General features: G+C 30.1%; 3 protein-coding genes and 1 pseudogene across 11 annotated transcripts; 3 read left to right on the top strand and 1 right to left on the bottom strand.

Annotated features, from left to right (window-relative positions):
* Positions 1-6,175, bottom strand: LOC145189757 (uncharacterized). The gene is made up of 11 exons (XM_090089497.1): positions 6,112-6,175; positions 5,381-5,459; positions 3,880-4,499; positions 3,634-3,678; positions 3,020-3,534; positions 2,604-2,797; positions 2,060-2,367; positions 1,684-1,814; positions 1,407-1,575; positions 1,172-1,314; positions 1-838 (listed from the first exon to the last, which is right to left on the bottom strand). Exons 3-11 carry the CDS (start codon positions 4,269-4,271, stop codon positions 330-332), a joined length of 2,406 nt encoding a protein of 801 aa, XP_089945623.1. The 5' UTR covers positions 4,272-4,499; positions 5,381-5,459; positions 6,112-6,175; the 3' UTR covers positions 1-329.
* Positions 4,451-22,238, top strand: LOC145189639 (polyglutamylase complex subunit TTLL1-like). 9 transcript variants are annotated; one of them, XR_016453089.1, is made up of 16 exons: positions 4,496-4,634; positions 5,388-5,438; positions 12,598-12,736; positions 12,870-12,935; positions 13,059-13,201; positions 13,362-13,466; positions 13,648-13,723; positions 13,887-14,024; positions 16,806-16,914; positions 19,942-20,050; positions 20,172-20,234; positions 20,452-20,492; positions 20,774-20,819; positions 21,013-21,122; positions 21,341-21,394; positions 21,730-22,238. XR_016453089.1 is itself a non-coding variant. In XM_090089498.1 (16 exons), the coding sequence occupies exons 3-16, from the start codon at positions 12,624-12,626 to the stop codon at positions 21,821-21,823; spliced, it is 1,239 nt and encodes a 412-aa protein (XP_089945624.1). In that variant the 5' UTR covers positions 4,496-4,634; positions 5,388-5,438; positions 12,598-12,623; the 3' UTR covers positions 21,824-22,238. The 9 variants fall into 9 exon arrangements, 8 of the variants coding, with proteins under 8 accessions (XP_089945626.1, XP_089945624.1, XP_089945632.1 ...); XM_090089498.1 differs by having other exon boundaries at positions 19,970-20,050; XM_090089500.1 differs by lacking the exon at positions 5,388-5,438 and having other exon boundaries at positions 4,451-4,624; positions 19,970-20,050.
* LOC149886759 (uncharacterized) lies at positions 10,886-11,504 on the top strand. The gene is made up of 2 exons (XM_090089507.1): positions 10,886-11,074; positions 11,232-11,504. Exons 1-2 carry the CDS (start codon positions 10,886-10,888, stop codon positions 11,478-11,480), a joined length of 438 nt encoding a protein of 145 aa, XP_089945633.1. The 3' UTR covers positions 11,481-11,504.
* A 953-nt stretch (positions 22,239-23,191) lies between the features above and the next one.
* Positions 23,192-25,584, top strand: LOC145189229 (E3 SUMO-protein ligase ZBED1-like; annotated as a pseudogene).

Raw genomic sequence — 25,584 nt, 5'->3', positions numbered from 1 at the left:
TTTTTAATTTTTTTGGAAACACGTTTCATCATTTACATCTTACAGTTACAAAATAAAGTTTATAATACAGTTAGAATTTATTCATGGTTCTGATATCAACTGAGATATCACCTAAGATGGTACTAACTGAGACGATATCAACTAAGATTATATCAACTGAAATAGTATCAATCAAATTGTAGTAGTCAAACATGTGTTACAAAAGAGTTGCAGTGTGTTATATGTATGTTTGCATTATAATCATTTGAAAATGCGACAGTTATGCAGAGTATCCTTCATTATTTTAAACGAAAATCTTCATTTTGTTGTAATATCTTGTCATAAATTGACTAATCCACAGTCCTGTATTCCACTAAATACGAGTACATGATGATATTTCCAGGATTTATTTTGGGATTCGGATCTGTTCCGTTAAATAAACCAAAGTACCGTATATTATTAGTCTCTCCTAGCCTAACTTGAGAAGTTATATCTTCTACCCACGGGCTAACATTTTCACCATCGCACCAACCGTCCCTCCCATATAACCAAGTTCCATGTTCGTTAGGTTCTGAACCATCTGATACTCTATCTGCACATCCTGTTGCTGTACCAGCAGTGTCAAAAATACGCGTATTTTTGTGTCGGTTATTAACCAAAAAGTGGTGCGAGGTGACGCAAAACTCAGCACAATTATTGTTATCACTTCCATGTCCTGTAATCACTGCATAAATTTTGACTTTGCTGGTTTGAGGGGAGATGGTAAAGTTCATAGCACGTTTACCTCTTTTGCTATAGTTAATATCAAATCTGCCTCCTCGAAACAATGGCGTTACTTTATAAGGAGCTTCGGTCGGACCTAAACGAAGATATTATGCAGAGAGATTGAATCTACTTTATATGACAAATAATGATTTAAATTGATATTTTTTGTGTTTATTGAAATAAATTATTCAGAAAATTTGATAAATAGTAATTAAGTAAAAAAGCTAATAAAAGCATAAATGTGTCCGCGCCCATACTATTGCTTTTGATGTGTAAGAAGTCGCGCGCAGTATTTTACACAGTAGACTGGTAGCGAAATTAATGTTAAAGAAAATGGAACAAAAGCATAAAGAAGTTTTTTGTTTCTTCGTAAACAAAAACTAAATATTACTTGAATTTTCTAGTTTTAAAGTAGTTCAAGACAAACCTTCAATTTTATCAGCTAGTCTAATAGTTAAGGAAGGTTTCCAGGGCATCGCCCATGGGACAGTTTTCATGGTGAAGGTGCACTTTTCTGAGTTAAAAAGAGGTATTAGAGGACGAATATTTGTCAACCATCTTCCAATGCGTCTAAATATTAAAAATTTATATTTTTAAAATTGCTTGTTTTTATACTGCAATCAGTAAAAAAAAAAAAAAATGTTTCTTAGAACTTTTTATACCTACGAAACGGTGTGATCCATCTGCCGATTTCTTTTCCACAAAGCTCACTTGTGTTATTACAGCAGATAAACAACTGAACGGTGTGATCCCAATGCGGGCAGGTGTAATCAGAAGTACCTGGACAGCCGAGTGCCATGTCCAGATAGACGTGTTTATACTTTTGAAGAACTTAAAAACAAGCAGAGACTTTATTTTAAAAATGTTCAGTTGAAATTATTTTTAGCTCCTAATCAACTAAATACAAGCAATAAAATAAGGTTTAAACAAAAAACATGCCATCCAAAGAAGGTACTTTGATCGATTTAACTACGCCCTTGTTTCCTTGCATGATTGTAGCGTTGAAAACTGGTAAAACAAGCGCATTCATTGTAGAAATGTTGTGAAGCAAATTAGTTTTGTAATTTAACCTAAATAAGTAAAGAACTCAATAAAAAGTTAAATCTGGGTTTTTGCTGCTGTAAGACTTCTGTTGTAACTTTTCAACCCATTAAAATTTTGGATTATCAAATCTCTTTATTAAAAGCTCATCAATAATTGTGTAAATATTTTTTTATTATAATTATATTTTTTCAATATTGTTTTAATTACTTAAGCTGTGGTATATTATTTAAAAAATCGACAGAGTTTTCTGTCATCGTGAAAATGCAATTACCATTTAGCCTGGTAACTTAAGAAAATCATTGACGGATAGAGCAGCCAACCAACTTCTTGTAAGTTTCCTTGCTCATCTATTGCAACAAAAAAGTTCCTGGAAGGAGTATGTTGAAATCGAACAAAAACATCCTCTGACTTCGCCAGCAATTTAAGCAGTTTTTCCCCCATCTCAAAGGGTACCATCGTTCCGGGTGTATGCATCTCTTCTTCACATTCGCTTCCTTCACACACCATATCAACCAATGGTTCATCCTCAGTTGAGTATACGATAACTCCAATAGCACCGGCTTGTTGGGCATTGATCATCTATTAACAGATGTATTTGTTGTTTTCTGTCACAATTTAGCGTGTATCGATAAAAATAGCGTATCGATAAAAATAGCGTATCGATAGAAATAACGTGTCAATTGAAAAAAAAAAAAAAAAAAATTAGGAAAGAATATTTTAAGCTCCCATTTCTGCTCATTTTCATCCCTAAATTAAGACTTTAACACAAACTTAACGTAAATAAGTTAATTTACTATCAAATATTATGCCGTGACCTTTTTAAAGTAGCTGCATTTCCCCCCTCGAGATACCAGCGCAACTTTGTTTGTGAAATCTTCAGTTTTTTTAGAGCATCCGTTGCCAAAATATGCAACTTTTGACTTTGGATGTTTTGTTTTTAACGTATATGGGGATGGCAACCAATCATAACGGCCATCCAATCGTTTGCTTACAAACTGAACATCTCCATCTAGATTGCGGAAAAACTTTCCCAAAAATTATTCTTATCTTAAAATATTTAAAACAATTTATATTAAACTTTTTTTGTTATCATTTAAACGTCTGATTATTTAAAATATTTAATATTTAAAGTTTGCAAAATACTTTTTTTCAAAATCGAAAACGTGCTCGATTGTAATACCAAATTGACAATGCTAATTATAAGTGTCATAAAGATCACATAATATCTCACCTTCTTTGCTTTCCACAGAAACCTGGTCCAAACCACAACCGTGACCAGAACAATACCAACGGGACATCACTAACGGAAGCCAGTTACCAACTTGATATATTGGAATGGTTACAAAATGCAGACGGTCCAACCAGTTGCTAATGTACTTGTATCTACCTCGTTTCAAAATTTTTGCAATTCGCTCTTGTAAAGCACTATCATCATTTTCTATCGAGTCGTCAACATCGTTGCTCATTTCTCTCGTAACGTGTGCAACAATACTGCGTTTTTGGGCAGTTTGTGAGTCAAGGTGTAAATGATCTACATAATTATGACTTTCATTAGACTTAGGAAGCTTGTGTTTCTTACTGTAGCTATCCCAATTCCATTTCTTCGTTTGAACTTGTGACTTTTTTAAGAGCTTCGGTTTATGCTCTTTTGGCAACTCAAGTTCTATCGATCTTCTATCGATGCGTCGATGCGGCATCGGATACACGTTAAGAGATGTCCTCCTTTTAATGATGTTTTCGAAAGATCTTTTAAAAAATAATAAAGGAGCGAGATATAATTGAAACTATCACTATTTAAAAGTGGCTATTATAAATATTGTTTTAATAGAAATAAACGAATCAAACCTTCGTTGAGCTTGAACATCGACATTGTTTGCGAAATCTTTAACACTATTAAAAAAAAGAAGAGAAAAAAAAAAGAAACATTTTAAAATTGTTACTTAGATAAAATGTAACTTTATCATAATTATCTTTGCCAAGAAAAATCATTTAGATTTTAATAAAAGCTTATATTTTGATACAAATTAAAAAAAAAAAAAAAGGAAAACAAAAGAATAAAGGTTTAACATAAATCTCTGCGTTCACACTTACTTTGATAAATTTTTAGCAAGGTTATAATACTTTTCAAGGATTTCTTCAAAGCGTAACCTCATCCATTCTGCAGTGGCGGCGGCATTATTGGAGGAGCTTAAGAACACATAATGGGCATTCTCTGGAGAATTATCAATAAGCTCTAACAATGAGGCATCTTTAGTCCATAAACATTCTAAGAAGCCAGAGTGGTTTGTAAACTCGTGAAATATAATGGGAGGATTTATATTCGTCTCTGGATGCCCTACTCCTTTATAAATCAACGGTCCTTTCAATGTAGGTAGCGTAAAATTTGGTGCCTTTTCATCGGGGTTTAACTTCTGTGCTTTAGATTCACTAATTATGAAAACTAAACATACTGCCAATACAAGCAACCTTTTCTCCGACACCATTTTACAAGTTTTCCCACGACTAATGCTTAAACCATTGTTAGTAACTAAAGTGAAAAGTCTGTCTCTAGGATATATTGGTTTGGTTACCAGACTTAGTAAATGTTTGATAGCATGCCGAAAACGCGCTAAACGACTTTTAGCTATATGTAGCTTACACTGGCGTGAAAGAAAGAAAAGAAGAAAACAAGCCGCATTGGAATGCAGTGAACCGTGAAGTAGAAGTGGATTCTAAATATTAGTTCTTTTTTAATTTAAAATTCTTGATGAGCATGCAAACTTATATACAAAGTTCTTTCTAAGTTTTACATCGATTTAAATAGATTATAACCTGCAATTACTTTCCTGGTTGTTAGGTAAATAAAGGTAAAACAATATAATATATTTAAAATAATATAAATTGAATAGAGTTTATTCGTTTTTATGAATGAAGTTACGTTGTGAAGAACAGTGCTAATTATGCTTCAAACTAAATTAAAAATCAAAAATGAAATTTAAAATACGAACTGCATATTACATATTGTTTCTACTCGCACTTTATTTGAGAAACTATTGACAAAAACAATTTCACTCCAAAGCATTGCGTAATAACAGTACTTAAAAAAATGATACTTTTAAAAAAACTTTCTTGATAAAATGTTGAAATTTTTATTTGGAAAGTATATTTTCCCACTGATCTCCAAATAACTGGATAGCGTGTTCTATTGTTTTTTTTTTTTTGTTTTTTTTTAAAAAAAAGTTGAAGGCTAAAGTGGCCTCTCAAGATGGCGGCAAACAGGGCTCTTAGCAGTGACCGATGTATATTTTATAAGGCTTTACAGAAATACGAAAGAAAATTGTTAAACAGAGTTATTTATGAAAGAAAAATAAATTATGAAATAAATTTTTAAGAAATTGAAAGAAATGATATGATTTTTAAAAAATTAGACAATAAAAGAAATAACTTAAATATTCAAGTTCAAAATATTCAATATACTTACATTTCTATTTTTTTAATATGTAATATATATTAAAATATAATGTAATATTCCTATACTTATATATTTAATATATAAAATAATACTCCCAAACTTTTTAAGTGCAATTTACGATTAAAATTAATATTTATATACCTTTTAGTTCTTAGTTACCCAATCCAGTGTGCTAGAAGATTGATAACATAACTGCATGGTAAGCGGCAATAGTGTCTACCTACAATTTTGATAAATTTTAAATTTTCTATTTTCATAGCAAGATACAAAATATGTACATGCTGCATGAACTATTAGCTGAATGCTGAGTACACCCAACTCAGGGGTTCCTTCTAGGATTATTTAATACTTGAATGTAATTAATGGATATATTATTTAATCAGAATATTAAATACAAAATATAAATTTTCTCATATTGTATATTATTTTATTTATGAATTATTCTTTGTAATATTCCAGCTCTCAATAATTGAGTCAATTGTTTTTGATTTGTTATTCAAAACGACTTTAAAAATTAAGGTAACTTTTTGATAACATACATTATGTATGTTATCAAAAAATGTATGGTGCATATAAGTTTATATTTTTAAATGTTAATAACTATCTCCTAAAGTTTAGGGATGATCATTCCTAGTTTAAGATATTAAATCCATGTAAAAACATCTTTAAAAAATTTTCATAATATTTTGTTTAATAAATTTTTTAATATGGAGTTAATTAAATCATCTACTATACTTTTTTACCTATATTATATACTCATTCTTATAATTACTATTATATATTATGGCTACAAATATACAGAAATTAGATAATTTTATCATTATGCCACAATGCCAAAATATTTTATGTTAAGAAGAAACGCAACTGCCTACCATGTAGTTGTGTTATTAACTTTCTAGCACACAGCATTTGGTAGTTAAGAACTAAAAGATACATAAATTATATAAAAAATGCCAATTATTTGAAATTTGAGATTTCTGCTCAAGCAAATATTTATTTACTATGTTTGCAACTACCAACAGTTACAAGTTGGTTAGCAATTGTCAACTTATAAAAACACTTTCTTTTCACTTGTTAAACAAACCAAAATTAAACAAACCAAAATTAAAGTTTACACTTAGTTTTACTGAAGATTTGTATTTTGTTTTATCATATTTATTCAAAAAAAAAAAATGTAAAACAGAAAAGTTCATATAGACCAAGTTTTTGTAAGAATATGTTCTGTTAAGCAAAAAAATATTTTTTTTTTTGGAATTTATGTAAATATGTGATATTACGTTATTTTTAAGAAAAAAAATGTTATGTTAAACAAACAAATAGATTTTTATTTGAAACTTATATATTTATCAATATTTGAACTTAAGATATAAAACTTTGTTATCATCAGTTTCTTAATTTTCATTTAACCGTTAGTTAATTCCGCCGCCATCTTGAGAGGCCAAAACTGGCTTCAAAAAATTTGCCGTATACGCTCTCCAATCATATTTTGAGATCAGTAATCTTTTAAATTAATACTTTATCAATCTTACAAAAGAGCATACTTTTAACGCTCTGATTAAATTTTAAAGATGACGTCTCAGAAGAAGACATTTGTATGTAATTTTAAAAAACCAAGAAAACATTAATGAGGACCAAAAATATTTATAGGAAATATAAAGCAGCAAATCTTTTTTTGACCAGAGATTTAGAGCCAGTGATTTAATTAGCCTAGGCAATAAAAGTAGTTATTAAGACATCAAGATAACATAAAAGCACTATAAATAAGTAAAAAGAAAAAAAAAAAAAAAAAGTTACTCATAGGTGTTCTTAAGGTTGTAACTGAGGGATGCACCCTTTAATGTCATTGATATTGGAGCAGACTCGTCGAGAAGTGAGTGGGTATAGGGGATTTCGTCCGGGACCTTTTTTTCAAGTGATTCATGTCTTCGTAAACTAAATCTATTTACACTCACAAATTCATCTTCAATTATATAATAAAAGTAAATTCTTCGGTCATTTCATGTTCTATGCTCAGTAGAGCAAGATCACATAATCAAATTGGCCCAATGAACGCTTTTTAATTGATTGAATAGACTAACTGATACTTTTCTTTCATCATCAAAATAATTTCGGAGAGCTTTTAAATTTAAAGCTGCATCATAGAAGTGGATCCTGCAGCTTCTTTTGAACGGTTAATATGAATTAAGATCTAATTTCAAAACCCAAGAATGTTAGAAAAGTCATATGTTAATATTCGATTATAAAGCTACCTTGCATCGCTTTTAGTTTTACAAGTTGGGCCTTAATCGTCTTTGTGTTCTCGAGAACTACTAATACTTCCTCGAGATATTTGTTAACGATTTCTTCCTCAGATATTTATTTATTTTTACTGATTCTGTTTTTTTGCTCCTCTAGTATCTGAGTCAAACCTATCACATGTACAACAAATTTAAACTTTTCCTAGCGCTGGAGGTTTCATCAATGTTTCCGAAAAAAGTTACCCTCATTACATCTTCTTAGGCTGCATGGACGCCTAACAATTTGACAAAATTGCCATTGTTTTTTTCTTTATTCTTTGATGAGTACCATTCTTGTGTTTAATCATTGTAAATTCATTTTTTCTTTTTCTAACTGCTTCAATATTTCTTGAATCAAGCTTGCATCGTCCTTATCGTTTATTTGTATAAAACCGAGAAATGGTTCTTTATTCTAAACAGTTTTTTTCTCAAAATTTATCTTAACATTTCTTACTAACTTAGTTTGATTTGAAGTCGAGTCAATCATAAGTGCATTATACTTTGCTTTATGTAATTCTTCCAGCAAACCATCATGAATAGTGGATGCCTTGATGTGAACAAACTCGTTCTGTGTTTTCTGTAAAAGATTTAAAGTGGATCCAAGATGGTTCTCTAAAAATCTTATGTTCTTTTACGACAATAAGTTTTAATAAACCAAGTAGATTTCCCCGTGTTAAAATTTGACTGACATGACTCTCTGTAGCCTCACAAAGACAGGTTTTGTATCGCAGTGTTTATTGTTTTAATGTTATAGGGTTTAATGCAGTGTTAAATGCTTTTCAAAATATCATCCCATCACTCTCTCTTTGAATTTGCATTTGAATTTCTGCATCAATTATGCCTCTGTTGTTAAGTAAACTTCTTTCCACTGAGTAAAGTATTGCCGATGGTTTTTTGAATTCTCATGAACACTAATTCTCTCAAGTGCTTTCCATTGTTTAAATCCACTTTCTTGCTCCAAACTAAGTTGGTTGTCAAACCGGGAAAAAAGAGGACAGATACAAAAAGTAGACTTTTTGGAAGGTGAATAAACTAGCCATGAACACATCACTTGCTCACCAAGACCATTTCCTTAGCTTAACAAATTTTCATAGTTCTCTGTTATCAGGTACTTTTTTTAAAGCATAAAAAAGAAAACCATTATTTATAATTTGTGGGTTGCGAAAAAGGATATGGTTTTAATTTTATTTTGTGATTTTTCAAAAAATAGCTGTTAATCAGGGTTTTTATTTGAACCATTATTCTTATATTTACTTATATTTAGTACATGATACTCTTCAAGAAGTACATCATTTACAAGTTCCTCAATATCCATCAACTTGTAATTTCGTCATAGCAAAGAAAATAGCATTTTAATAATGTTCCCTCTTAAGTAGAATAGAATTTTAATTTAAAACCGATTTTAACTACTTAAACAAATGTATAAATATATATATTTGTTTTAAGATCTCTCAGATTTTAAGACTCAGCAATTTTATTGTTTAAAACATAATTATATTGTAATTATTTAAGCTCAGGAAACTATCCACTTAGTCTAGTCAAAATAAGCCTAAAAAAGGGCTAACCTGGACAAAATTTGGATATAAATGAATTTGGTATCATTCGAAGCGTAATTTTATCTACTTTAATATATCCAAAATCCACCAAAATTCATTTTGGGCAAAAAAAGTTATAAATATTATTGTTGACCTCACTTTGTAGATTTTTTTTTAAAAAATAAACTAAACCCGTACGACTTGCTGTCAATAAATTGTGATAATTCAGCGAAAAATGACGCGATTCATATAATATTTTGTAAAAATATAGTTTAAAGCTTACAAATTATAAAAATGTAAAAATTAATTACATAAAATGCTGACATCATCATTTTTTACTTTAATATCAGCATAGCATGCTCAAAATGCGCTAATTTTTCTTTTCAAATAATATATTTTGTGTACTTGCTAAACTGTAGAGCTGAATGTTGATGTTGTTAAATATTATTTTTAAATTTCATGTTTTAATTTTTGATAAACTATTAAATATACCTTAAATTAAAATATACAATGTTGAACACATTAAAAGAAACTTGTTTGCTTTGCAAAGATAGTGACCTTGCTAATCAAACGATTAATGTTGGAAGGAAAGGTATTAATACCTTAATTCATTATTCACAAGTACGCAACGATAAAAACCTTGAAGAAGAACTTAAGGAAAGGGACACGGTTGCTGTTCATGTGGCATGCAGGCGTGATTTTACAAATCCGAAAAGAAAAGTATTAAAATGTCAAATGGAAAGCCCTAACATTAAAAAATTGCGTTCAGTAAGATCTTGAATAATGAATCGAATATGAATTAACACCGGAGCCCACATCTCTCTTCAAAGATGGATTAATGAGGAAACCAAACAAAGCAGAGCTTGGTAGAGAACTCATTAAGGATTCAACAATTTTACCAGTGAATAATGACACAACCTATATTCTTGACGGCGGAGCTTTGCTGCATCGAGTTTTTTGGAGTCTCCCAGCTACATATTCAGACATTATTGAACAATATTGTACATATATTACAAAAAAGTATGGTAATCATACTTTAATTATTTTTGATGGTTACAAATCATCCATCAAAGATCAAGAACATCAAAGGAGAGCAAGAAAGTCTATCAACATTGTATTCCAACCAAAAAACCAAGTGAACTGCAAACAATCTGAATTTCTGTCAAACAGCAATAACAAAACTGCTTTGATCAAAGCATTGGTAATAAAGCTAAGAGAAAAAGGTCATATAGTAGCGGAATGCGAAGGAGACGCTGACAGAACCATTGCTACAAAAGGAATTGAGCTTTTACAAAATGGAAAATGTGTTACTATCATAGCTGATGATACAGACACTCTTGTTATGTTGGTTCACATGTGGGATCAAACCATGTGTGAAATTTTTTTGCGCCGCAAAGCTAAAAAAAGTATGAAAAAAAATACGGAAACAATCAGCATAAAGAATCTTACATTAAGTTTATCATATCACGTGAAAAAATGTTTGTTGTTTATCCATGCATGGAGTGGATGTGATACTACCTCTGCGTTTTTTGGTCAAGGAAAGATAGCTGTACTGAAGTTTATTGAATCGAATAGTGAGTTTGCTCAATCTTTATGTGCAGTATTCCAAGATCCCTTTGCAACACAAGATCAGGTAGCTAATGTTGGAATACAAGTGGTTTTGAACATGTATGGTATGCAAGACAATGATCATATTTTTTTTATTGATTTACAATATTGTTTATTTTATAATTATACGTCCATATTGATTTGCAGAGGTTTGATTTAGCTCAACTATTACTATTGGTGAAAAAAATAAACAAGTCTCGCTAGCACAACTTAGGAAACAAAAATATATGAGAATGGTGGCAACTTCCAAAAAAGGAATTCAGCCAGAACGACTACCACCAACTGAAAGCGCGATCAAGTACCACTCATTTCGAGTGTATTTACAAATTCAGCAATGGTTGGGAGTCAATATGGATGAAACAAAGTGGGGATGGAGAAGGGAAAATGACGTTTTAGTACCTATAAAGACAGACAAAGTACGTATACTGGAGCAGCAAAATAAACCACAAAAGCTGATTTACTTTCAAAACGGATTTCTTGAAAATACTCATTTTTCAATAAACAATCTAAGTTTAAACCAGCTCCCAACTAAAATTTTAATTAACTTTTCAACTTAAGTATTTTTTTATTCAGGATCCTGCACCAATTCACATTCTTAATATCATAAGATGCAACTGCGGCACTAATACTAAAACACCATGTGGAAAACAGTGCCAATGTCGACGTCATGGAATAAATTGCATGACAGCCTGCGGACAGTGTCAAGGTTTGGAGTGCACAAATGCACCAAAAAATAACGTCAATATTGATGACAGCGAAAATGAATATGAAAGTAGTGAAGATGGAGATGGAAACATTTTTGAAAAAATGTTTGATTTTTGATATTATTTCTAATTATATTGGTCGAGTGTAAAAAGCACTAATATTTAAACCTTAAATGAAAAATTATTCAAAAGTAGTTAAAAATATATTTATTATGAAAGAAAAAATTTCAAAAAAATATTGTAAAAAAACTGCTGACATCAGCATTTAAAAGATTTCTGAAGCACATTTCATTTTTTTAAATTTTTACACATTAGGCTATATCTGCGCAAAATTTCATAAAGGCTAAGCAACTTTATAATAAGTTATTACAACTTATTGATAGTAGACACAACGGTTTTTTTTTGTATTTTCAATAAATTTGAATAAAAATGAGGTGAGCTAAAATAATCATAACTTTTTTTGCCCAATATGGACTTTGGTGGATTTTGGATATGTTAAAGTAGATAAAATTACGCTTCGAATGATACCAAATTCATCTTTATCCAAATTTTGTCCAGGTTGGACCCTAATTTGACTAGACTAACTATGTTGAAACGAAAATCAAATGCGAACTTTATTTAGAATTTTGAATAGTGCAACAACGAGAAACAAAACATTACAACGGGCTTTAGAGAGACCAACTTTTCTGCATCTCTTTTTTTCAAGTACTAAATCACATTTGTAGAAAGAAAAAGAGCTAAAGGCCTAGAGAACATGGACAAACAAAGGAAAATCGAATGCGTTTTCTTTGAGTGTTTGGATTTTTCATTTTTATACCAAGTCTTTTAATACACATTTAGATATATAAAATTGTATTTTTATTTCATTTTCTAACTTATACGGTTAACAACAGGCATAGACGTTTTTCGCACCCCTTCTTCAGTTGGCGCCAATAACACCTGGCATATCTGCCGTACCTAAGTTATGACAACAGACGATTAAATTGAATGTCAAACTGAGTTTACTTATCAGAAAACTTGCATTTGTTAATATTATAGTTTAAGTTTAGATATTTTTAAGTTAGTGTAGTTTGTTTGCTTAAAAAAATGTCTTGACAATAGCTAGTCATTCCTTTCTGCCCTCTCCAGTTTTTTAATATCCGACAGAAAATTCGTAAAATAAACAGCAAAATCGCAAAATCTCCAAGCTAATCGGTTTACGGACGGGTATATGTTGTGAATTCTTTGTTCGTTAGGTATTGCTCTGATTTGCGATTTCTTAATGAATCCAAGTATCATATATGCAACTGACTTTGAAAAGTCAGTATTGATAGACAATTTTAAAAAAAGAGGATGGGTTAAAAGTTCTTCTGAAGTTACATGGAACTTTTACTGGCAAGTAAAGTCTTACGTTCCCTACGTGGTTTTTTAAAATATATTTTAAGATAAAACACCAATTTCCAAATCTAAGCTTTAATTTTCGATTTTGTTAAAATATATTTGATTATTACTAGTTGGTTTTTTCTAGGGCATGTGTTTCCAACGTGCATAAAATATTTAGTGTTGATTCAGGTTACCGTCTCAATGATGACCAGTAAGTTGCCAAAGATTTTCCTTTAAATATATGTAATTCTTTATCAAACTCTAATTTGGTTGTAAGCATATTTTCACAATGTTTTCTAAATGCAATTTCTAACATTTTTGGTTGCTTTTATAGATTAATTAATCATTTTCCAAACCATTATGAGCTGACACGTAAAGATATGATGTTAAAAAATGTCAAACGTTATCGAAAGGATTTGGAAAAAGAAGGCAGTATATTTGCAGAGAAAGATGGGACTGGCAAATATCTTTACCTCGGCAAGTTTCACTAAACTCTTACCTTGCAATTATGCTGAACAAAGTGGTTATAATAATTTGAGTGATATGGATATTTAATTTTTAAAAAAGTTGTTTACATTCAATAAACCTTTAACAATGACAATAATCATAGTATTGTTTTGTTAAATGATTTTTGTAGAGTTTGTTCCAACAACCTTTTTGCTGCCTGCTGATTATAATTTGTTTGTTGAGGAATTTCGAAAAAATCCATCTTCTCCATGGATTATGAAACCAGCTGGTCGATGTATGTGTAACTTTAAATACAGACTCAAAATTTTTAAAATTAAATTAAGCTTCAAATTTTTCCTTTATATTACAATTTTATCTTTCACTTAGAGTTTTGGTATATTTTAACCTTTTTGATATGTTCTTAAATCATTTTGGCAAAAATTTGATATAAACATTACCATTTTTATTTGTTCAAGCTCAAGGAGTTGGAATATTTCTAATTAACAGACTTTCACAACTGAAAAAATGGTCTCGGGATGGAAGCTATACACTGTAATTTCAAGTTATAGAATTTTGCTAGTTTATTAGTCAAAATTTTTTTTTTTTTGCTTTACTTTTTTTTTTTTTGTTTAAAAAGAAACTAATGCTGCATGAAATATTAAATTTGTTATATTTATCCTAATATTTTTTCTTAAAATTATATTTTTTTAATTAGATTAAACAATCAATCAGCCAGCAAAGAGACGTATGTAATATCTCGTTACATTGAGAATCCTCTTTTGATTGGTGGCAAAAAGTTTGATTTGCGTCTCTATGTATTGGTAACATCATTCAAACCATTAAAGTGTTACATGTGTGATTTATTTTACTTTGATATTATTAGTTTATTAAGTCCTAAGTTAATTGCACAACCTAGACATTAACTCCTGTTAAAGAAAAATAAATTAAAGATTGAATTCAACTGATTAAGATCTGCTTAGTAAAAAAAGTAATTTAAAATAAAATAATTTCAGGTGTTTAAAAAATAACTTGCAGTGTAGTTAAGTGTCTAATTGCATTTATTATGCTATTACTTATTGACTATTATTTATTGACTGTTAGCTAGAAGTTTTATTATTCAAAATAAAATTTCTAGTAAAGAGTCAAAATCCTTCACATGAGGTAAAATGAGCCAGCAGGTCATCTTACCCTTACTTACCATCTTATCCTTAGCTGGTCATCTTATCTTATCATCATGCTATTTACCTGTTTTGCTCCACAACAATTTTTGCTTGGTTAAATAATTCATAGTAATTATTTTTAAAACTAATTTTAATTTTTGGGTTAACAAATTTTTACTATGTATGGTATATTTTTTTAGGTCTACATAAATTTGATTTAATATAATTCATTTTATACCCAACATGTGGAATTTTACTTTAACAAGTTAAAAAATTTTACCCATTAGCTTATTTTAACTCAGTTTTCCCTCTTATAAAACTGACTTGAAAAAAGCAGCAATGCATTTATGTGGTGAGACATTATTGCTTGCATTGGTTGTATTTGGCTTGATCTAATCCTACTAATTCTTCACTTAGGTACCAAAGGAAAACTTTGTGATTGCTACTTTTGACAGCGTCAGATTTTCTATTTCATATTCAACTAAAATCTTTATTAGAATTAGCTCATTCATTGAACAATTCATGGGAAATAGTGCTGTAAACCACCTCTTAACATATACTCAAGCAATATAAGTGCAGATATCACAGAGTCCTTTTTCCTCTCAGTTTGTAAGCCTAAACTGTTCATGGAACATTCATGTTTTGAAACTGTAAATAGCTTAAATCACAAGATAGATTTGTGTTAAACACAAGATAGATTTGTGTGATGCATGTTGCACCTGGTTTTTTAAATTTCAATCCTCTTGATAGAAACCTCCCAAGAAAGATTACTACTAATTTGAGAAATCCCATGTAATTAGCCCTGGTTGGGATCTTAAAACAAGTCTGGCAAAATTGATATCATCTTCTACATGCTTCAGTGCATTAATAACTGCTTCATGTGACATACCAGTATCATACTTAGTCAACTCAAACAATGTTGCTGGAAGCATTTCAAGGTTTAAACACATTGCATTCACTCAATCTACAAGATCCAAATTTGTAGTATATTTGCAACAGCTATTGCCTGAGCCTCCCCTGTGCTTGCTGATATCTTTGGGACACCTAAAAGTTGATTTACTTCTGCCCGAGACATAATTACTAGCAATCAGTTGAATAGTTCTGTGCTAGCTATATCTGGAAGAAATTTTCTGTTTCTATGCACAACAAGAGATACATTAACAGAAAAATCTTCCTTCAATTTGTTAGCAATTTCTTTGCATAGGCATTTTCTCTCTCTCTCTGAATTGTTCTTTGAAATGCAGCAGATAATGCATAAATGGCTCTTTTATCACTCAATTGCATCCTGTCTACTGCAGCAACAACATCATGTGTTACCAATTTCTTTCTTAGTGTTTTTTGATGTTTTAAAGGTTGTGAATAGTCTTTACCTACTCAGTGGTATTGTTGTTGCTGCTTGAAGACTCTGTACAAATAATTGAAGTTTTAGCAATCACCTTGTCTGATCAAGAGCAATCTAGGTTGTCAAAAAATGGTTTTTTTTCTTTTAGTAATCCTTCCTTCTTTCTGAATTAGAACATTATTAATGCAAATGTGATGACCTGGTTCATGTTGGGCAATCATGAAGTCTTGATCTTTTTGAATTGTAATTAGCTTCAAAATCATCCTGATTTGTTTAGTTGATGTCAAACAAATTTGTCGAGATTGTCAAAAAATCTCATGTCTATCTCTTGTCTCTGAGTGTTTACCTTAACTTTTTTTCTAAGTGCGTTTATAAAATTTTTTAAACTTTTTTATGACATTTTGTTCTTGATGAATCAGTATTCTAGCCTTCGCCCAAAACACATTTGCCTCTCTGCAGTTATATCAGTATGCAGTTATATCATATATATGCAGCAATATCTTTGCAGTTGTCACGCTGTCTTTTTCACAGATTTGTGGTGTTTGAAGAAAACACTAAGTATTTATCTATTGGAAGATAAAGTTTGCTACAAAGTTCAAGCACAAGTTCAATCAATTATTAGCTGTTGAGCTAAGGAAACACACTTGATACTGAACTTTGCAATTTCAAAGGCCAAAAGTTGTTTAAATAAATATTAGTGCAAGTGTAGCTGAGCATTTAAATGTCATTCAATATTCAATATTTGTATTGTTTGGGAAATAAATGTAAATAACACTTTAATTAGTGATATTGGTCTGTAAAAAAAAAAAAATATGTATTTAATAAAACTTGTAAAGTTGACGAGCCACTCCTAATTATTAAAGCAATAGTCATGAATTATACATAGTTATATGTATGTATGTATGTATGTATGTATGTATGTATGTATGTATGTATGTATGTATGTATGTATGTATGTATGTATGTATGTATGTATGTATGTATGTATGTATGTATGTATGTATGTATTTATGTAGCATATATAGGATGCACAATTTAAGCAATATTTGTACACTGTTTAGTTCCCTTTTAATTAAGTTTGATTTTTATTAAGAATGGATGTGATATCTTTTTCAAAATCCTTTTTTTTTAGTTATAAACTTGGATTTTGTCGCTTCTGTACAGTGAAGTATAATGCTGATGTCAGGGAACTAGATAACATGTTTGTTCATCTAACAAATGTTTCAATACAAAAGCAAGGAGTAAGTTTTAGAATTATTTGTTTTTGGTATTTTAATATTTATACTATAAGTTAAATTTGGTTTAATGAAATATAAATATAAGTTACCATTTTCAAAGTGTTTTATATTTTCAATTCACTAGTAGTTAGGAAACAACTTTTTTCGGAGTTAATTTTGTTTCTTTAATTGTTTTTTTTTTTTTGCCGTTCTTTGTTTTGTCATTAGTTAAAAATGTGATAATAAATTCTTGATTGTGTACAATAAGTTTTTCAAAAAAAATTAATACGTTATTGTATACACTTAAGAGTTTTAGAAATCTTCTCTAAATATAATGCATAATATTTCCCATTTGATATCATATTTCCAATTGAAAATTTTAGTGCTAAAAGTACTTAAGTCAAATTTTTGTAAAAATCAAATCAAACAGTCATTGCAACTTTTACAGTTAAGCTGTATTACTGTATAAATATGGAATCTTAAAAACCGAAGTCCCCATTCTAAACAAACCAAAAAATAGAAACACTAACTTTTGTTAACAAAAAGTAATTAAGTCCAGATTAACTTTGCTAATCTAATCATTTTGCTCAATTTGGTCACCTGTTTTTATCTTCTAAACCTAAAATAATGACAGTAGGTAAAATGTACAAATTGATGAAAATCAACCTTAGGCAAAAAAAAAAGAAGGCTAACACCAACAAAATGGAAAAGAAATGAAGGCAATTTGGCTTAAGTTAGAGGTAATATTTTCATTAATAATTTTAGTTTTAAACACTATTTAAGTTCAGAAAAAATCACAAGTGTGATCAGAAGAAGAATTAAATTTTGACATCATTGGTGCTTGGGCTATTAGATCAGTTAGGTAGTTACTGTAAGACTGCTATTAGACTGTTAGTAACAATGTTATGTATTTTAAGATTTAGATCTTTAGATCTTGCTACTTAATTAGTATTAAGCCTCTTGTTAATTACAAGTATTTAAGTGGTATATTAGATCTAGTTATAGATAGATCTAGTGGTAATAATGTTAAATTTAATCAAATCAAAATCTTATCACAGCTATCCTAACTCAACATGACTAACAATATTATGATTTTATATTATAATATTGCACTTTTGTCTTGTTTTTATTGGTTATTTTTTATTATTTTGTATTAACATTTTTTAACACCTAGTTCAATATAATAAAATTAATAGTAACAAAAAATTATATCTTTTCAGGAGAAGCACACACATCTCATGGTAACAAGCTCAAGCCATCAAAGGACCCTTTAATTGTGGAATGTTGTTGTAAATGCTTGACAAAACTTGCTGATGATGAGAAACAAAGAGTTTTTACAGCCTTTACTTCTCTAAAGGACCATGAGGCTCAAAATGTGTACCTTTGTTGATGCATAAGTGTAAAACCTGACACTGGCATAATTTGAAGGCCAAGAAAAGGTGCGAAGGAGCAAAACAGTTTTTCTTATTTTGTAACCACTCAGAAACAAACTGTTTTCATATGCAAAGCAGTATTTCTTAATACAAGTGGTATAAAAGAATCAAGACTAAAAAGAAAAGTACTTAATTTTTCTGTTAGCCTTGCAGATGGGCGATGAAAATAATTCAACCATAAAAAGATTATCAAATATAACCAAAAATGTTTGTAACCACATAAGAATGTGAAGGTCACTACAAAAGATCAAAGAATCTACATAAGAAATACCTTGATGCCTCTCTGACTGTTACTGTAATGCATTGTTTATTTATACATGATAGTCCTGATCTGCAAGAGACATTAATACTGGCTATACCATAAGATTTTTAACTTTGAGTTCACTATTTAATTTGATTTCCTTGCTCTGACATTTACGATAGATCTGAGAGATTTATAGCCAAAGTTTATTTCTGACAACAGTGTATGTCAACTATCCACTTTGAGGATATAGCAGAATGCCATATGATTAGGATTTTGGATATATCAAAAACTACAGACAAAAAAAAGACTGAGTCATCTGTTTGCAGTGGGTTTCCCTTATTAAGAGGACTAATCTATCAAGCTCTTTTGATGTTGTGCATGTTTAACATCCCCTTCCAGTAAAACATGATGGACAATGGGGCTTCTGCTGATAAAGTCTTTGTCTTTAAAAAGGGATTTGATATACTCTTAAACCTCATCACTACTAGTGATGGCTAGCTAAACCTGAACAGTCATATTTCATCAAGTTTCTCAGCAAAAATTTGATGACATCTGACAGTTCAGGTTTAATGCCTACATTTAAATTGGGGGAAAAACTATCTATCCTTTTTATCCATCAAGCCAAATAGGGAATATGCCAATTTCCTGCCTGTAAAGACTGTAAAAGTTAGTGACATAAGGGAACTTGTAAATTATGTAATTATTCCAGCTAAAGCCAAATTTTATGGTAACATCAGAGAGAAAGACATATATGAGGATAGCAGTGACACAGAAATTGTTGAGTAGTTGTTTTTTATTTATCTGTATTCAGAATTTTAATAAAGTAATATAAAAATTCAGTGTTTTGTTTTATTTTTAATGTTTTTGTGATACTAATTTATAATAAAACATTAAAGATTATAAAACATGTTGTTAGTAACCTCATCCTGTAAAAGAAAAACAAACTAATCATACCTAAAAGAAAAATAAATTAATCACTACCAACATGTCAAAGAATAAAAATGTTATTGAAAATGTACTGAAATCCAGTGTTAAATTTTGGTGCAAAAATTACTTAAGTCTGAATTAGGACAAAAAGTACTAAAGTCAAAAAACAAAATAGTTATTATTTTAAAATAATTCATGGCTTTATAGTTAAAATATGCTCATATATATTTATTAGGCTTCTGTATGTAAAACTAAGTCACCAGAAATGGCTTCATCTTTATTGCCTGATTTCTGTTTCAGTTTGAAATTTCAAACTCCATTTTCTCAAAATAGGTATTTTGTGACTTAAGTACTTTTAGCACTGAGGTCTTCAATTGCTTCTTGGAATTATTAATCTTAACTTACATTTAATAATCATGTGATAAACTTATTTTTGAACCTTAATAGTTATTGCGGTTGAATGGTTTTATTAAAGGCAGAATACAATCCTGTACATGGAGGGAAATGGACGATTAATAATTTAAGGCTATACTTGGAAGGAACAAGAGGAAAAGAGGTAAGTGCTTCTTATTTTGTTTTGTGAAAAGTTTTGTCTTGTATCCTTTGTGCTAATGATTTAATTTGCATCATGGTTCAATTTTTTTTCTCATTACAAAATTATATATTAAAATTTGTAGGTTGCAGACAAACTCTTTGGCGACATTAATTGGCTGATAGTCCATTCACTAAAAGCTGTCCAAGTATAAATTGCCTTATATGTTGCTTTTTCTTTGTTTATTTACATTATCTATCCTTTCATAGCGGTAATTTTGGTAACTATGGAAGTTATGTATATGAGGAAGTTATCAATAACCTGGTTTGAAAGTGTTATATTTTCTTTGTAATTTTTTAATATATTGGGTTCATACTCTGAAATTTAAAATGTTAGGGTATTTGAAATGTTGTACTCACTTTTAGAATGTTATTCATAATGACCGACATTGCTTTGAATGCTATGGGTGAGAACTTTTTCCTCAACATTCATATTCTCTTTCATTTCGTTGAGTTAAAGAGAAAAAAAATCTTCTTTGAGTGATCATTGTGCTATCGTGATGTTTTTTTAAGATTGTGATTGTGTTTCATGATCTGTTGACATACTGTTACTTGGTTATAAATAACAAATTGGTTACAGAAAAATGGTATTCAAGATTATTAGTTATGGCAGTGATTATAAGTAGAATAATTTTCAGACAATATTATATAACTTTCTTTTTTTCTTGTTCATGCTTTACTTTCCCAGCTATGACGTTATAATTGATAGCGAACTAAAGCCGTGGCTTATCGAGGTAATTGCTTTTAAAAGTGTTTTTAGTTTGAAATTAATTTATAAACTTCGTTTACTAAACTCAAATGACGAAGTTGGTTGACATAAGTCAATGATGGGAAAGAAAACTTGTTCAATATTCAGAATTTGTTTGTCTTTTTAAAACTCAATATCGTTGTTTTTTTATGAGGGTTATTCCTCTCATTTATCCTTAGATCAATGCATCACCTTCTTTATCGGCGACAACTTATTCCGATCGCATATTAAAGTTTTCGCTAATAAACGATATAATCAATATTGTTGTTCCCTGTGGTGAAATGCCAGAGTAAATCTTTTTTTTTTTTTTTGCACTTTGTAGCTTTGTTTCTTAAAAAATGATGTCTTGAATTAAATTTTTAGTTTGTACTGTGGATATTATTTTTCTCTTTCCTTTAAAATGTGCAGAACTTATCATCTATTAAAGAATAACACTAAATCACGTTTTTTAAAGAAAAATTCCAATTAGTTTGTTTAAAACAACAAAAAATGCTAATTTTGTTTTAGCGCAAAACGCGAGAAATCGGCGACTAAAGAATTACGAGGAAACTTCGACTTACTGTAAGTGTTTTGTCACGCGTTCTTTATTATCATTTTAACTCTTATTACCAAGTTAAAATTTTTCGCTCTTTAGTGTGTAACAAATTAAAAAAGCTGGAAACATTTCTTTTGTAGATAAATACAGAGATACCTAGAGATAATTAGTTGATATTTTGGTTCTTTGAAAGCTTTTACACATTCCTGTTTAAAACTATTTTTTTTTTTTCTGCGCTTCAAATTTTTGGAGTTATATATAAATACGTAAATTTTAAGAAGTTTGGCTCGAAGAGGTTTATTGTGAAAAGTTATGAGCTATTCTGTTTTATATTAACTTTTTTTTTTTTTTTCTTTTTAAGGTATGACGAAAAAGTTTCCACCCAAATTAATCTATCAACTGCTCCAACAAAAAGAACTTCATCTAGAAAATCACACCGTGCAATTTGGAAGTGAAATCCAAAAAATTCTAATACTGCAAACTTCATATCCGCGATTTGGGACACTTCAAAATAAAATCTTGCTTGCGTTAGATAAAAAGCAATTGCATAGTTAGAGAACACCTAAGTACTTCGTTGCTAAGGTGACGTATGCAAATTAGTAGCCGCGTTTTGTTAAAATACAGAAAACCAAAATGTTTTATACATTCAACTTTATTATTAATTTATCAAGTCGTTTTGATGTCAACAACATCTCGATTCCTTTACTCATGCAGCTTTATTATTTATAAAAACATAAAGACAAGTTTCGTCAGGTTCGGATGAAAATTCGGTCTTCGATTCACTTAAGTTTACATAAGTGATATTTTTTATGTTTTGTTTAAAGTTGTACAAATGATAAAAACTTAATTCAAAAAAGTGAACTAAATAAAGTTAAACTGTTTTTGGGTGACTTTATACAGTTTTTTCCGTTTTTACTGAATATTTAAGCAGTGAGTGATTGAAATACTTCCAAACTGACACAAATTTTCCTTATGGTACATGGAAATAGTCAACTTTAAAAAAAGAAATAAAACATTAAATAATAATAATTTTTTTTTGTTTACCGTTTTAAAACTGCAAAGTTACATAGTTATTTTACATTTAAAATAAACAAGATATAAACACATTTTGGTATGGAAAAAGTTCGTTTAGGACAATTTTTTTACTTATACAAGTATTAAAAATATTCTAATAATTGTTATTATTTGTATATTTTATCATGTCTTTATTTTAGTGTTGAAAACGTTTTCATTTTGTTTTTTTTTTTTTTGTTTTTTTTTTTCGTTTTTTTCGGACATCAGCATCACTTGAAACTAAAAAAATCTTTTAGACCAAGATTACACCATGAGTCCCACATGTTCTGCCTTAAGCAATATTTATAAAGGTAATACTTTTTCTATGGCAGTTCCAGTGATATTTTCATTAACGTGAAGTAAAATTAGAAGTAAAAATAATTGATTTCGTTAATGTGAATAAAAATTTAAAATTAGGATATATCTGAAGAACGAAAACTGAAATAGAATTGAATATAAGCATCAAAAAACGAAAATAGGAATAGAATTAGGAATTATTACCGAACGAAAATTATTGAATATTAAAAGAAATTTCGATACACTAATTAGTTTTTTTTGACAATTAATTTACAAATTTTGCATACTTGCTTTAAAATTGGCGCACATGTTTGACCATAACGATGATATTTGGAATGATTATAGAATGTATCAATGAACCACAAAACGTGCTTGTCATTACGTTAAGTATAAATTCAATACGTTCAATCTTTTGTTGTAAAATAAAATAAACATCTAAAGATTCTTAAGAGTTGCAAATTACTAATAGAATAATGAGTTTATCAAGGTTGTTGGCTGGTAGGAAGCGTGACAGTCCTGTATGGAAATTCTTCGTTTACGATGAAAAAAATGACAAATCCACGTGTCTAGTACAGGACATAAATAATGAGAGCGTATGTGGCGCATCTCTTGCCGGAAAAAATTCCATTAACTTGGTGGCGCACATTCAGAGAATACATAAAGACACACACAAATGTTACGCGGATGAAAAGAAAAAACGAAATGCAGAAAAAATATTTTTGAAACGTAAAATTGATGACACCAATTCTATATCTTCCCGAAATAGTGGAAAGAAAAAACTCAGACAATAAGAGAGTGCTTTGAACACCGAATCACCGCGTGGCCAACGGAATCAAGTGAATATCAATTGCGTCAGGATAGCGTGATTGAAATGATTGTTAATACCAGCTATCCTATGGTATTGCTAGATCAGCCGTCGTTTTGAAAGATGATAAAAACGCTTGACCCAAAATTTAAATTGCCAGGTTATAATTAACACAACTAAATTTTTAAATTATTGTTTTAAATTCATTCAATGCTAAACAATTTTAATGTTTGCCTGTAAATATAGTATCATTAATGTAACACTATAGTAACTAAAAACACAAACTGATGTGCATTAAATTTTAACTGATTTAAATTTTATATTGCAGGGTCTGCAACACTGAACAAGCGGATAAACGAGCGTTTTCTTCTACAATCTGCACAACTGAAAGACTTGATAAAACGTACACGCAAAGTAACAATTTGTCTTGATGGTTGGACGAAGAAGCGTCTCACAGCATCGTTCCTTGGAATATCTGCTTGTTTCTATGGCACCACCATTGATAAACCACGACATGCTTTCCTAAATTTGATGGAACTCCAACATCCCCACACAGGTGAGATGCTTGCTGAATGTTTAAAGAAATGTCTTAACCAGTGGGGTATTAGAGAAAATCAAGTTATGTTGATTGTTTTAGACAACGGGTCTAATATGATTAAAGCCATCAGGCTCTTACAGGAAGTGCATGCAGCTAAAAAATCTGACGAATCTGAATCTTATGAGTTTAAATCTGACGAGTCTGAACATGAAACTGATGAGGAAGAGACCCAGTCTCAGTCAGAACAAACTGATTTATTTCTGCCAGATCATATTCCATATCGTCGAATGCCCTGTATGGCTCACACTCCAGCTTCTCATAAAACCAGTTTATGAACATTATAGTGCAACCATCTTAGAAACGAGACAAGTTGAATCAAGAATTAGGAAATCAAGTGTGGCAATTGAGAAACTTATTGACAAGTGTGGGAAGTCTGTGATAACTGACTGCACCTCAAGATAGAACAGTACATATCAGATGGTTGACCGGCTGTTTAAAATAAAGACATGGGTGAATGAATTTCTTACAAAAATTGGTACATATTATTTTATTATTTATGTTATTAGTGTGTATAAATTATTTTCGGAATTTTATTAAGTCTACAAAATTGCGTCTTACCTTATTTAAACTAAAAAAACGAAAATAGTAATAAATTGTAAGAAGTTCATTAGTCATTATCATTAAAAAACAAGACAGGGTATATAGTCTTTAAATTAGGTTTACTAATAACACGGAAATACTTTACCCTGCCTTTTAAATCACATTACAACAGTATGGAAAAAAGAGACGTATATCAATGATAATTATTAGTTGTTACAATTGTTATTAGTAAACTTTAATTTCAGACGGTTTACTTAAATTTAGGAATCGACACATTCAAAGCAAGTGAATGGGTTCGTCTTCAAAACATTTCTTCACTTTTGGAACCCTTTGCAGTACAAACAGATATACTTCAGACCGATGCCCAGTCTCTTTCACAGGTTCTACCATCTATGCTCAATTTGGAATGCCATTTACAAGAATATCCTACCAACAAGTCTTTGACAACGAATCTTCTTGGAGATCTACGTCAACGGTTTCAATCAATTCTGCAGCCGGACTCAGATTCGTTTAATCCTCTTCCGTCTGCTGCATGTTTGTTAGATCCAACCGTTGCTGTCTTTATCCTCACACCGGAAATGGGCACCTTGCTCCATGCAGCAAAGATGTATATAATAAATGTTTGTGGAGTAGAACAAGAATTACAAGCTGCTGCTGAGTCAAATGGATCTGAATGTGAATTTGCTGCCATAAAACGCTTTAAGTTCTTGTCAAATAAAATCTTTACAAAAGAAAGAAAAATTTATAACCAAGACAACCTCACTGTTGCAAGTCAGCTGTCAAGGTATTTGGTAGACATAAGCGGTGATGAAGCGCTGCCAAGTAACGGCCTGCTCTTTTGGAAACAAAACAAAAGCAAGTATAGCAAGATTGAAATTTTGGCTGAAGTTTACTGTCCGCCCCAGCATCACAGGCGTTTGTAG

The sequence above is a fragment of the Hydra viridissima genome, unplaced genomic scaffold (assembly GCF_058129835.1).
Source record: "Hydra viridissima isolate aposymbiotic clone 2 unplaced genomic scaffold, HvirCarnegie_v1 scaffold_6, whole genome shotgun sequence".
In the NCBI taxonomy this organism is placed as follows: Eukaryota; Metazoa; Cnidaria; class Hydrozoa; order Anthoathecata; family Hydridae; genus Hydra; species Hydra viridissima.
The sequence above is the reverse complement of the archived record's forward strand: the minus strand, read 5'-3'. Positions and strand labels throughout refer to the sequence as shown.

Excerpts from the sequence above, each read along its gene's own strand:
- LOC145189639 (XM_090089500.1), top strand. The coding sequence starts at position 12,624 with ATGAATCCAAGTATCATATATGCAACTGACTTTGAAAAGTCAGTATTG. Across the intron at positions 20,235-20,451 it reads ATTCACTAAAAGCTGTCCAA|AATGTTATTCATAATGACCG; the intron begins GTATAAATTGCC and ends ACTCACTTTTAG. Across the intron at positions 20,493-20,773 it reads CATTGCTTTGAATGCTATGG|CTATGACGTTATAATTGATA; the intron begins GTGAGAACTTTT and ends TTACTTTCCCAG.
- LOC149886759 (XM_090089507.1), top strand. The coding sequence starts at position 10,886 with ATGAGAATGGTGGCAACTTCCAAAAAAGGAATTCAGCCAGAACGACTA. Across the intron at positions 11,075-11,231 it reads TACCTATAAAGACAGACAAA|GATCCTGCACCAATTCACAT; the intron begins GTACGTATACTG and ends TTTTTTATTCAG.
- LOC145189757 (XM_090089497.1), bottom strand. The coding sequence starts at position 4,271 with ATGGTGTCGGAGAAAAGGTTGCTTGTATTGGCAGTATGTTTAGTTTTC. Across the intron at positions 3,535-3,633 it reads GATGTTCAAGCTCAACGAAG|ATCTTTCGAAAACATCATTA; the intron begins GTTTGATTCGTT and ends ATTTTTTAAAAG. Across the intron at positions 1,576-1,683 it reads CAAAGTACCTTCTTTGGATG|TTCTTCAAAAGTATAAACAC; the intron begins GCATGTTTTTTG and ends CTTGTTTTTAAG.